The sequence below is a fragment of the Ranitomeya imitator genome, chromosome 6, assembly GCF_032444005.1.
Source record: "Ranitomeya imitator isolate aRanImi1 chromosome 6, aRanImi1.pri, whole genome shotgun sequence".
NCBI lineage: Eukaryota > Metazoa > Chordata > Amphibia > Anura > Dendrobatidae > Ranitomeya > Ranitomeya imitator.
The window spans coordinates 195949923-195964242 of NC_091287.1; the positions used below are offsets into that span (position 1 = coordinate 195949923).

A 14320-nucleotide genomic window follows, 5' to 3' on the forward strand; every position below is an offset into this window, starting at 1 on the left:
AAGTACTATCCCTTCCGAGGTCAGAAAGGGATTAAAAAAAAAAAAAAAAAAAAAAAAAAGCAATTTTCCGATACCCGTAGCTTCTCAATTTTTCGTGATCTGGGGTTGGGCGAGGGCTTATTTTTTGCGTGCTGAGCTGATGATTTAAACGATACCATTTTCGTGCAGCTACGATATTTTGATCGCCCGTTCTTGCATTTTAATGCAATGTTGCGGTGACCAAAAAAACATACCGTATATACTCTAGTATAAGTCAAGATTTTCAGCCTACTTTTTTGGGCTGAAAGTCCCCCTCTCGGCTTATACTCGAGTCATACCCAGGGGTCGGCAGGGGAGTGGGAGCAGGGGCTGTTTAATTATACTCACCTGCTCCTGGCGCGGTCCCTGGCTTCCCGGCGCCGGCAGCTTCTTCCTTTACTGAGCGGTCACATGATACCGCTCATTACAGTAATGAATATACGGCTCCACCTCCCATAGTGGAGCCGTATATTCATTACTGTAATGAGCGGTAATGGTGACCGCTCAATACAGGAAGAAGCTGCCAGCGCTGGGGAAGCAGGGACTGCACATCGTCAGGAGCAGGTGAGTATAGCGGGGAGGGGAGCGCTGCGCGATATTCACCTGCTCCCCATTCCAGGTACCGCTCCGTCATCAGCAGTGACGCTCAGGTCAAAGGGCGCGGTGACGTGGTTAGCGCGCGCCCTCTGCCGGAACGTCAGTGCAGAAGACACTGAAGATGGCGTGGCGCCGGAACGAGGAGCAGGTGAATATTGAAAGTGCCGGGGGCCTGAGCGACGGAGAGGGGAGTATGTGATATTTTTATTTTTTTTTATCACAGCAAATGGGGCAAGTGTCTGTATGGAGCATCTATGGGGCCATAACGTTTGTGCAGCACTGTATGGGGCAAGTGTCTGTATGGGGGCTATAATCAACGTTTGTGCAGTACTATATGGGGCAAATATCTTAATGGAGCATCTATGGGGCCATAACGTTTGTGAAGCACTATATGGGGCAAATATCTCTATGGAGCATCTTATGGGGCCATTATTATAATATAATAATAATTTTTATTTATATAGCGCCAACATATTCCGCAGCGCTTTACAAATTATAGAGGGGACTTGTACAGACAATAGACATTACAGCATAACAGAAATACAGTTCAAAACAGATACCAGGAGGTATGAGGGCCCTGCTCGCAAGCTTACAAACTGAGGAAAAGGGGAGACACGAGAGGTGGATTAAACTTTATGCAGGATTACATGGGGCATATTTTAATATGGAGCATCTTATGGGGCCATCAAACTGTATGGAGCATTATATGGGGCTCCTGATTCAGTATGGATATTCAAAAACACAACCTACTGATGTCTCAATTAATTTTACTTTTATTAGTATATTTTTACTTTTGACATTTACCGGTAGCTGCTGCATTTCCCACCCTAGGCTTATACTCTAGTAATTAAGTTTTCCCAGTTTTTTGTGGCAAAATTAGGGGCTTATACTCGAGTATACACAGTAATTCTGGAGTTTTGATATTTTTTTCTTGCTACGCCATTTAGCCATTAGGTTAATCTTTTTCTTTATTGATAGAACAGGCGATCATGAATGCAGCTATACCAAATAGGTCTGTGTTTTATTTTGAATGGGGCGATTTTAACTTTTTTTTTTGCTTTTGGCATGCTTCAATTGCCTCCCATGCTGCCATAGCCTGATTGGCTCTGCTACATAGGAGCGATGCTCAGATCGCCTCTATGTAGTAGAATTACAGCATTGCTATGAGTGCCGGCCACAGGATGGAGCTCATAGCAATCTGGCATCAACTGCCATAGATGTCTCAAGGAGACCTCTGGTTGTCATGCCAATGCACCACTGAAACCCGATCACGTGATAGGTGCGCGTATTTCCGGCCCAATGGCCGGAAGCGCGAGTTAAATGCCGCTGTAAGAGTTTGACAGCGACATTTAACTAGTTAATAGGTGCAGGCGGATTGCGATTCCACCCGCGCCTATTGCACATGTCAGCTGACCACCGGAGCCCACTTCAAAGCAGGCCTCCTGATGTCGGAAGTACCATTCTGTCTGACGTCAGAAAAGGGGTTAAGTGACCTTCCCCCTATTTTACATACTGAATATAAACACATTTTGAAGGGAAAAAAAGTTGACATTCCGCAGGCAGGCGCCAGTGCTGCAGCATGATCGCATTATAATATCCATTTAATTATTTTATTTAGTGATATAACTGTTCATAAATTTTTTTAAAATTCTCAAAATGACGATCCAATAGAGGCTTCAGTCAGGCTTTGCCGAAGCCACCAACCCCCCTCCCCCCAACCTTTGTTTGGGTATTAGCCTGGGCAGAAGCTGGTAGAGCGACTGAGGCTACCTTAGCTGAAGGAGACGACTTAGTGCCTGACACTCTGTGGCCTTCTGGCTCAGAGGGATGGGGAATGAGTTTGGGGACCCTTCTCCTGTTTGAGATGGTTTTAAGAGACCAGCATCCAAGTGCACTTTTTGTGGCACCTTCAGTAACATTTTTTTAGCGCACTCGGGTGGAAAGCATAATCTTAGGCTATTAAAAAAAAAAAAAAGGGTACTATTCATATAATCCTAATAGTCTATGAAGGCATGAGCTTTAGAATAATCAGTTATGATCCCATGCTGTACTGTCTATAGTCTCTATTGCTTCCTCCCCTGCCCAGGAGCGGTTATATGATCAGACCATGTTCCTGCATGGTCAGACACAGTCATTACACAGTACACAGCAGGGGCACATTTATAAGATTGTCTCGACACACAAACCTTTTATTTAACCCCTTCCCGACCCATGACGCCACGTAGGCGTCATGAAAGTCGGTGCCAATCCGACCCATGACGCCTATGTGGTGTCATGGAAAGATCGCGTCCCTGCAGATCGGTTAACTCCAATTTCACCCGATCTGCAGGGACAGGGGGAGTGGTACTTTAGCCCGGCTTCACCATCCCACCCCCCCACCCCCACGGGTGGCTAAGATTGCTCTGATTGGCAGTTTCACTTTCAACAGCCAATCAGAGCGATTTGTAATATTTCACCTAAAAAACTGGTGAAATATTACAATCCAGCCATGGCCGATGCTGCAATATCATCCCCCCCCCCCCCCCCGATCTCCCCCCTTATACTTACCGAGGCTCCCGGTGTCAGTCTTCTCCATGGGCGCCGCCATCTTCCAAAATGGCGGGTGCATGCGCAGTGCGCCCGCCGAATCTGCCGGCCGGCAGATTTGTTCCATGTGCATTTTGATCACTGTGATAAAACCTATAACCGTGATCAAAATTAAAAAAGTAAATGAACCCCCTTTATCACCCCCATAGGTAGGAACAATAATAAAAGAAAAAGAAATTTGTTTTTTTTCCCCACTACAGTTAGAACTAGGGTTAGGGAATGTGCACACGTATTCTGGTCCTCTGCGGATTTTTCCGCAGCGGTTTTTATAAATCCACAGTGCAAAACCGCTGCGGATTTACCGCGGCTTTTCTGGTAATTTCACTGCGATTTTCTATTGGAGCAGTTGTAAAACCGCTGCAGAATCCACAGAAAGTAGTGAAATGTGCGGAATGTAAACCGCTGAGTTTCCGCACAGTTTTTTCCACAGCATGTGCACAGCGTTTTTTGTAAACTCACGGGAAACTGCTGCGGACCTGCAGCGGCGGAAACGCTGTGGATCCGCAGGGTTTTCCGCATCGTGTGCACATACCCTTAGAATTAGGCTATGTGCACACGGTGCGGATTGGCCGCTGCGGATACACAGCGGATTGGCCGCTGCGGATACACAGCGGATTGGCCGATTCATAGCAGTTTATTATCAGCTTTACAGTTCCATGTAAACCTATGGAAAACCAAATCCGCTGTGCCCATGGTGCGGAAAATACCGCGCGGGAACGCTGTGTTGTATTTTCCACAGCATGTCAATTCTTTGCACAGATTCCGCAGCGTTTACACCTGTTCCTCAATAGGAATCCGCAGGTAAAATCTGCACAAAAAACACTGGAAATCCACGGTAAATCCGCAGGTAAAACGCAGTGCCTTTTACCCGTGGATTTTTCAAAAATGGTGCGGAAAAAATCTCACAAATCCGCAACGTGGGCACATAGCCTTAGGGTTGGAATTAGTTAGGGTTGAAATTAGGGCTATGGTTGGAAATAGGGTTAAGATTAGGCTTGTGGTTAGGGTTAAGGTTAGGGGTGTGTTGGGGTTAGGGGTGTGTTGGGGGTTAGGGTTTGGATTAGGGTTAGGATTATGTTTAGGGTTGGGATTAGGGTTAGGGGTGTGTTGGGGTTAGGGCTGTGATTAGGGTTATGGCTACAGTTGGGATTAGGGTGAAGGGTGTGTTGGGGTTAGTGTTGGAGTTAGAATTGAGGGGTTTCCAATGTTTAGGCACATCAGGGGTCTCCAAACGCAACATGGCGCAACCATTGATTCCAGCCAATCTTGCGTTCAAAAAGTCAAATGGTGCTCCCTCCCTTCCGAGCCCCGACATGCGCCAAAACAGTGGCTTACCCCCACATATGGGGTACTAGCATACTCGGGACAAACTGGGCAACAACTATTAGGGTCCAATTTCTCCTGCTACCCTTGTGAAAATAAACTGCTCGCTAAAACATTTTTGAGGAAAGAAAAATCATTTTTTTATTTTCACGGCTGTGCGTTGTAAACTTCTGTTAAGCACTTGGGGGTTCAAAGTGCTCACCACATATCTAGGTTAGTTCCATGGGAGGTCTAGTTTCCAAAATGGGGTCACTTGTGGGGGAGCTCCAATGTTTAGGCACACAGGGGCTCTCCAAACGAGACATGGTGTCAGCTAACGATTGGAGCTAATTTTTCATTCAAAAAGTCAAATGGCAATCCTTCCCTTCCAAGCCCGGCCGTGTGCCCTAACAGTGGTTTACCCCCACGTGAGGTATCACTGTACTCAGAAGAAGTTGCCCAATAAATTTTAGGATCCATTTTATCCTGTTGCCCATGTGGAAATGAACAAATTGAGGCAAAAATAAGTTTTGTGAAAAAAAAAAAAAAAAAAGTACTTTTTCATTGTTACGGATCAATTTGTGAAGCACCTGGGGGTTCAATGTGCATCTAGATAAGTTTCTTGGGGGGGGTCTAGTTTCCAAAATGGGGTCACATGTGGGGAAGCTCCAATGTTTAGGCACACAGGGGCTCTCCAAACGCGACATGGTGTCCGCTAACTATTGGAGCTAATTTGTCATTCAAAAAGTCAAACGGCGCTCCTTCCCTTCCAAGCCCTGTCGTGCGCCCAAACAGTGGTTTATCCCATGTGAGGTATCGGCGTACTCAGGACAAATTGTTCTCTTTTTACCCTTGGGAAAATAAAAAAAAAATTGTTGCTAAAATATCATTTTTGTGACTAAAAAGTTAAACGTTAATTTTTTCCTTCCATGTTGCTTCAGCTGGTGTGAAGCACCTGGAGGGTTAATAAACTTCTTGAATGTGGTTTTGTGCACCTTGAGGGGTGCAGTTTAGAATGGTGTCACTTTTGGGTATTTTCAGCCATATATAGACCCCTCAAACGGACTTCAAATGTGAGGTGGTCCCTAAAAAAAAGGGTTTTGTAAATTTTGCTGTAAAAATGAGAAATCGCTGGTCAAATTTTAACCCTTACAACTTCCTAGCAAAAAAAAAAGTTTCCAAAAATGCGCTGATGTAAATTAGACATGTGGGTAATGTTATTTATGAACTATTTTGTGTCACAACTCTCGTTTAATAGAATAAAAAGTCAAAATTTGAAAATTGCAAAATTTTTGCCAAATTTTTATTTTGTTCACAAATAAACACAAAAATTATCGACCTGAATTTACCACTAACATGAAGCCCAATATGTCACGAAAAAACAATCTCAGAACCGCTAGGATTCGTTGAAGCGTTCCTGAGTTATTACCTCATAAAGGGACACTGGTCAGAATTGCAAAAAAATGGCTGGTCATTAAGGTCAAAATAGGCTGGGTCATGAAGGGGTTAAAACACATCCAAATTGGGGAATTTATTCTTATACTTACTATTCAAAGATTAAAATTAACTTTGAAGGAAAACCTCTGAATCTGCCTGGATGAGTTCCTACTGTATCCATGATCCGTTCTGTGTGAACTCTCAGGCTGGACCGTGCATTTCTTAGGGTAGGTGCAGACGGTCAGTAATGCTGCGGGTTGGATGCGGTGTAACTGCAGTGTACAACTTGCAGCATCCAGGTTTTACAGCATAGTGGAAGAGATTTTTAGAAAATCCATGACCACTATGTGGGTATGTGCGCCTGCAGATCAGCAGGGAGACAGACATGCTGCGCTTCTTTCTAGACTGCAGAAAGAAAGCTGCAAGCCTCCGCAGGAGAAATTACATCAATACAATCAATGCATTTGGCACAATTAATCTGCACGGTTCAGAACACATGTGGATTCACCTGCATTCAATAGCTGGCAGCACTTTGGACTCAGTGGGCATGTGCTGCATCCAAAGCGCTGCCAGTTTCGGATCATCTGCACCCAGCCTAAAAGGTGTTCTGAGCTATTGCTGGGGAATACAGGACTTGCTCTATTGAGAGAAGTGGCAAAAACTATAGTTGGCATGTGCAAAACCTACAATGACTGCAACAACTGGCAAGAGGAGCCAAATTCTAATGTTTACTGCAGGACTTGCTGAAAATTCCATCAGGGGTACATAACCCCTAATAAAAGGGGAGCAGTGAGTTCGAGGCCAATTCACCACAGACTAATCGTCTCCATGGAGGGAAATTAAGAAAAAAAATATTGCAGCACACTTTGCATGTAATAGAACAGCGGCAGCCATCCACCGCCGGCTATGCACGCGGAGCCAAGCACTGCCACAAGTTGTAGGACCCTGGCACTGGTAGACAAGGGGGCAATGGGCAACTCCACATACTTGCAGACCAACACCCGCGTGTGGGCATCTTCCACCAAATCTTTGTGATGCTTCCATAGTGTTAACAGAGCGATCTTTGGCTGGCACCTTGGGGTCCTCCAGGTGCAGTGAAATTACAACTCCTAACATCCATACAACAGTGCATGTTGGGAATTGCAGTTGCACAGCAATCCAATATGGCAACACACCACTAGCATAGAGTAACAATCTGCAGAAAGCTGGTTTAGGGAAGTCTCCTTTAAGTAATCCCCCCTTAAAAAGCAGCACGAGTGCAGCAGCCGTGGGCGCCCGGTAGGCAGAGAACAGCCCCCCCGCAGCGGCTCATTCCCGCCATATGGCACCGCACGCTGCGACTCGGCCTGTACCGAGTGCGCCCCCAGCACCCAGGCAATACCGGCAGGCAGGTGACCAGCTTTGGTGTCCGTTTTCTCTCCAGGAGGGGAGGACATTGCTTCCGTTCAGGACGTTCTGCTTTTCCCGCAGATCTGTGACCACCCGGCTTCGCCCACCGTTATTACTCAACGGGAATCCAATCTCCGCCCAAGTTTCCTATTCTTTGCTCCTTCCCACTTCTTCGTGCCCGCCCGCACACTGTTCCCCTCATGTCTACGTGGCTCCACCGACGCTCTTTTTATTGTTTTTTCTCTCATCATCATCAAGCTTTATTGAAAATGAACAGTGACACAAAGTTAACAGTTGCGCTGTTCAGTTACAGAGGTTTGCAAAATGGCGTTTATTTTTTTGTGTTTGTTTTCTTTGTCTATTCTACTTCACACATTCATTCTGTAATAGATTGTCATAAAAAAATGCTTTTTTGCCTTAGAGCGTGCAAATCCTCAGAGTAGCAGGGTGTGTGCCCACGTCAGTGCAGCATCCAGATGTTACATTTCAAGAAATCCCATGCCCACTATGCAGCTTACCTGTGGAAACGGACATGTGGCATGTCTCTCCAGACCGCAGCATGTCTATTTATCTCTGCAAGAGAAGTTACATCAATACGATGGATTGGACGCAGTGACTACGCACGGTTCAGAGAACACATGCGGATTCACCTGTGTTCAATAGCCGACAGCACTTTAGACACAGCAGACGTGCTGCATCCAAAGCGCTGCTGATTACTGATCTAAACATACCCTAAAGCAGGGGTGGGGAACCTCAGGCCCCCCAGGGCCATTTACGTCCTTTTGTCAGGCCCCGAGCAGATTCTCAGGGACCGCATTCTTGGGCAGGGAGGTGTATTTTGATTTGCCACCAGCTCATTAATCTCTTCTTGCTCTGTTAGAACACTGAAGGGCATGCAATGAAAGATTATGTCGTGACACCAGTGCCAGAGTCATGGTGTACTTTGTGGGCGGAGTTTGTAAAGGCCCCCGAGTGATGGTATAAGTATCCAAATGGCCCTTGGCAGAAAAAAAAGATTCCCTGGCCTAAAGGGAACCACTAAATTCATTCATGCTTTTCAAACCGCAGGGAGCAAAAATCAGATCCTATACGATTGCAGCCAGGTGTGTTTTAATCCCAGCAAAGTTTAAATATCACAGACGCCAGACTAGTAAGATGTGTTCTTCTTGCCGCATCTCCAACTAATTGTCAGGACTCCCCCATTTGTATACATAAGGAGAGAGCTGTCAGTCACCTGTGCTGCACTAGTCACGTACCCAAATAGCCAATACCCAAATCGTTAAAGCAAACCTGTCACTAGGTTTCACCAATATGAAATACGGCCACCACCTGTCACACTGTGACTGTACATGATTAGGGAAGGGGGCCTGCACTGTGCCTAGGACCAAGTCCCCAACTATCCCTGCCCCCAAAGTTACCTCTAAGGCCGGCATCACACTAGCGAGTTTTACAGACATATGAGAGGCGCAGAAAATACGGATTGCACATGGTACAATGATTCTCTATGGGACAGCTCCTATCTGCCGTATTTTACGCATCCGTATTATACGGTATTGTTCGGCCATAGAAAATCGCAGCATGCTGCGTTTGGCAGCGTATTGCGCAAAAAAACGCCAATAAAAGTCACTGGGGGCAAGAAAAATACGGATTACACACGGACCAACAGAGTGACTTGCGAGAAATACGCACCGGTGTTCTATAGAAAAGTCGGCAATTCAGCGCGGTGTACAGTAAAATCACACTGACAGGTTAGAATAGAATAGCTAAAAAAAATGTCTACACATAGAATCAGTATATACGGTATATATATATATATATATATATATATATATATATATATATGTCATTGAGGCACATATATATATATATATATATAGATATACAGTCATGGCCAAAAGTATTCACACCCTTGCAATTCTGTCAGATAATACTCAGTTTCTTCCAGAAAATGATTGCAAACACAAATTCTTTGGTATTATTATCTTCATTTAATTTGTCTTAACTGAAAAAAACACAAAAGAGAATGAAGCAAAAAGCAAAACATTGATCATTTCACACAAAACTCCAAAAATGGGCCAGACAAAAGTATTGGCACCCTCAGCCTAATACTTGGTTGCACAACCTTTAGCCAAAATAACTGCGACCAACCGCTTCCGGTAACCATCAATGAGTTTCTTACAATGCTCTGCTGGAATTTTAGACCATTCATTTTCTAGTGCTTTTTGAAGTGTGTTTTGGGTCATTGTCCTGCTGGAAGACCCATGACCTCTGAGGGAGACCCAGCTTTCTCACACTGGAGCCTGTATTATGCTGCAAAATTTGTTGGTAGTCTTCAGACTTCATAATGCCATGCACACGGTCAAGCAGTCCAGTGCCAGAGGCAGCAAAGCAACCCCAAAACATCAGGAAACCTCCGCCATGTTTGACCGTGTTCTTTTCTTTGAATGCCTCTTTTTTCTCCTGTAAACTTTATGTTGATGCCTTTGCCCAAAAAGCTCTACTTTTGTCTCATCTGACCAGAGAACATTCTTCCAAAACGTTTTAGGCTTTTTCAGGTAAGTTTTGGCAAACTCCAGCCTGGCTTTTTTATGTCTCGGGGTAAGAAGTGGGGTCTTCCTGGGTCTCCTACCATACAGTCCCTTTTCATTCAGACGCCGACGGATAGTACGGGTTGACACTGTTGTACCCTCGGACTGCAGGGCAGCTTGAACTTGTTTGGATGTTAGTCGAGGTTCTTTATCCAACATCCGCACAATCTTGCGTTGAAATCTCTTGTCAATTTTTCTTTTCCGTCCACATCTAGGGAGGTTAGCCACAGTGCCATGGGCTTTAAACTTCTTGCTGACACTGCGCACGGTAGACACAGGAATATTCAGGTCTTTGGAGATGGACTTGTAGCCTTGAGATTGCTCATGCTTCCTCACAATTTGGTTTCTCAAGTCCTCAGACAGTTCTTTGGTCTTCTTTCTTTTCTCCATGCTCAATGTGGTACACACAAGGACACAGGACAGAGGTGCAGTCAACTTTAATCCATGTCAACTGGCTGCAAGTGTGATTTAGTTATTGCCAACACCTGTTAGGTGCCACAGGTAAGTTACAGGTGCTGTTAATTACACAAATTAGAGAAGAATCACATGATTTTTCGACCAGTGCCAATACTTTTGTCCACCCCCTTTTTATGTTTGGTGTGGAATTATATCCAATTTGGCTTTAGGACAATTCTTTTTGTGTTTTTTCATTTAAGACAAAATAAATTAAGATAATAATACCAAAGAATTTGTGTTTGCAATCATTTTCAGGAAGAAAATTAGTATTATCTGACAGAATTGCAGGGGTGTTAATACTTTTGGCCATGACTGTATATATGTATTTAGATTTCATACAGCGCTAGATAGTTTAAAAGCCGGTAATTCAGTAGCCGGCTTTTGCTATCTTCTTCCTAAACCCGAAAGGATATGAGACATGGTTTACATACAGTAAACCATTTCATATCCCTTCTTTTTTTACATATTCCTCACTAATAATGTTCCAAGTGTCTGCGTGTCAAATTTGGGAGCTCTAGCTATTACATTAAAGGGTTAAATCACGGGAAAAAATTGCCGTGGGCTCCCGCGCAATTTTCTCCGCCAGAGAGTGAAAGCCAGTGACTAAGGGCAGATATTAGTCAGGTCAGGAGTGGTGCACTCATAAAATACTGTGGTGCTCAAAGGAAAAAGTTCAAAATATAGTAGAGAGAACCTTTGGCACTCAACAAGTCCACAATACTTTGCTCTCAAATTCAAATTTATTTAGGCAGCCAGCAAAAATGTATAACAGACAAATAATCCAACGTTTCGGCACACATTGCCTTTTTCAAGGTAGTCTATAATAACAAGACAAAAATTACATAGTTTATATAATTTGCATACGCAAAAATCAGGAGATTGCTAACCAAAAAGTTGGCTGGATAAACTTCACCAGAGAGAGTGCAAGAAAAGAAATTTTTTTAATAGAACAAAGAACACCAGAAACTCTATGTGACCAAAATAACACCGTGAGCATATATACTCGAGTATAAGCCGTCCCGAGTATAAGCCGACCCCCCTAATTTTGCCACAAAAAACTGGGAAAACTTATTGACTCGAGTATAAGCCTAGGGTGGAAATGCAGCATTTACCGGTGAATTTCAAAAATAAAAATAGATCATTATTTCCCCATAGCTGTGCCATATAGTGCTCTGCACCGTTCATACTGCCCCATAGCTGTGCCATATAGTGCTCTGCACCGTTCATATTTCCCCATAGCTGTGCCATATAGTGCTCTGCACCGTTCATACTGCCCCATAGCTGTGCCATATAGTGCTCTGCACCGTTCATATTTCCCCATAGCTGTGCCATATAGTGCTCTGCACCATTCATACTGCCCCATAGCTGTGCCATATAGTGCTCTGCACCGTTCATACTGCCTCATAGCTCTGCCATATAGTGCTCTGCACCGTTCATTATTTCCCCATAGCTGTGCCCCATATAGTACTCTGCACCATTCATACTGCCCTGTTATGACCTGGTGGTCAGGACAATAATGGACCTGGTGGTTAAGAGCACACGGAATGACCTGATAGTTACTGATAAATAAGGACGAGCTCTGGGACGTGGGAACTCTGCTGACCGCAATCCCTAATCCTATCACGCACACTAGAAATAGCCGTGGATTGCTCCTAACGCTCCCTATGCAACTCGGCACAGCCTAAGGAACTAGCTAGCCCTGAAGATAGAAAAATAAAGCCTACCTTGCCTCAGAGAAATTCCCCAAAGGAAAAGGCAGCCCCCCACATATAATGACTGTGAGTAAAGATGAAAATACAAACACAGAGATGAAATAGATTTAGCAAAGTGAGGCCCGACTTACTGAACAGACTGAGGATAGGAAAGGTTGCTTTGCGGTCATCACAAAACCCTACAAAAAGACCACGCAGAGGGTGCAAAAAGACCCTCCGCACCGACTCACGGTGCGGAGGCGCTCCCTCTGCGTCCCAGAGCTTCCAGCAAGCAAGACAACAATAAAAATAGCAAGCTGGACAGAAAAATAGCAAACCAAAGAAAATACAAGCAGGAACTTAGCTTCTGCTGGGAAGACAGGTCACAAGAACGATCCAGGAGAGAACTAGACCAATACTGGAACATTGACAGGTGGCATGGAGCAAAGATCTAAGTGGAGTTAAATAGAGCAGCCAGCTAACGAATTAACCTCGTCACCTGTGGAAGGAAACTCAGAAACACCCACCAGAGGAAGTCCATGGACAGAACCAGCCGAAGTACCATTCATGACCACAGGAGGGAGCCCGACAACAGAATTCACAACAGTACCCCCCCCTTGAGGAGGGGTCACCGAACCCTCACCAGAGCCCCCAGGCCGACCAGGATGAGCCAAATGAAAGGCACGAACCAGATCGGCAGCATGAACATCAGAGGCAAAAACCCAGGAATTATCTTCCTGACCATAACCCTTCCACTTGACCAGGTACTGGAGTTTCTGTCTCGAAACACGAGAATCCAAAATCTTCTCCACCACATACTCCAACTCCCCCTCAACCAACACCGGGGCAGGAGGATCAACGGATGGAACCACAGGCGCCACGTATCTCCGCAATAACGACCTATGGAACACATTATGGATGGCAAAAGAAGCAGGAAGGGCCAAACGAAATGACACAGGATTGATAACCTCAGAAATCTTATACGGACCAATGAAACGAGGCTTAAACTTAGGAGAGGAAACCTTCATAGGAACATAACGAGACGACAACCAAACCAAATCCCCAACACGAAGTCGGGGACCCACACAGCGTCGGCGGTTAGCGAAACGTTGAGCCTTCTCCTGGGACAATGTCAAATTGTCCACCACATGAGTCCAAATCTGCTGCAACCTATCCACCACAGTATCTATACCAGGACAGTCCGAAGACTCAACCTGCCCTGAAGAGAAACGAGGATAGAAACCAGAATTGCAGAAAAACGGCGAAACCAAAGTAGCCGAGCTGGCCCGATTATTAAGGGCGAACTCAGCCAAAGGCAAAAAGGACACCCAATCATCCTGATCAGCAGAAACAAAGCATCTCAGATATGTTTCCAAAGTTTGATTAGTTAGTTCGGTTTGGCCATTTGTCTGAGGATGGAAAGCCGAGGAAAAAGACAAATCAATGCCCATCCTTGCACAAAAGGATCGCCAAAACCTCGAAACAAACTGGGAACCTCTTTCAGAAACGATGTTCTCCGGGATACCATGTAAACGAACCACATGCTGGAAAAATAATGGCACCAAATCAGAGGAGGAAGGCAATTTAGACAAAGGTACCAAATGGACCATCTTAGAAAAGCGATCACAAACCACCCAAATGACCGACATCTTTTGAGAGACGGGGAGATCCGAAATAAAATCCATAGAAATATGCGTCCAGGGCCTCTTCGGGACCGGCAAGGGCAAAAGCAACCCACTGGCACGAGAACAGCAGGGCTTAGCCCGAGCACAAGTCCCACAGGACTGCACAAAAGAACGCACATCCCGTGACAAACACGGCCACCAAAAGGATCTAGCCACCAAATCTCTGGTACCAAAGATTCCAGGATGCCCAGCCAACACTGATCAATGAATCTCAGAGATAACTCTACTAGTCCATCTATCAGGGACAAACAGTTTCTCCGCTGGGCAACGGTCAGGTCTATCAGCCTGAAATTTTTGCAGCACCCGCCGCAAATCAGGGGAGATGGCAGACAAAATTACCCCCTCTTTGAGAATACCCGCCGGCTCAGGAACACCCGGAGAGTCAGGCACAAAACTCCTTGACAGGGCATCAGCCTTCACATTCTTAGAGCCAGGTAGGTACGAAACCACAAAATCAAAACGGGAGAAAAATAACGACCATCGAGCCTGTCTCGGATTCAACCGTTTGGCAGACTCAAGATAAGTCAAATTCTTGTGATCTGTCAAGACCACCACGCGATGCTTGGCTCCT

The 14320-nt window shown here is 45.1% G+C and overlaps 1 protein-coding gene across 1 annotated transcript in view; it reads right to left on the bottom strand.

The window, feature by feature from the left end:
* Positions 1-7551, bottom strand: part of DAP (death associated protein) — a 197174-nt gene extending 189623 nt beyond the window's left edge. The window contains exon 1 of the mRNA XM_069730420.1: positions 7322-7551. Within this exon, the coding sequence (XP_069586521.1) occupies positions 7322-7376 (55 nt within the window). The 5' untranslated portion in view covers positions 7377-7551. The remainder of the gene's footprint in view (positions 1-7321) is intronic.
* Positions 7552-14320: the final 6769 nt, after the last annotated feature.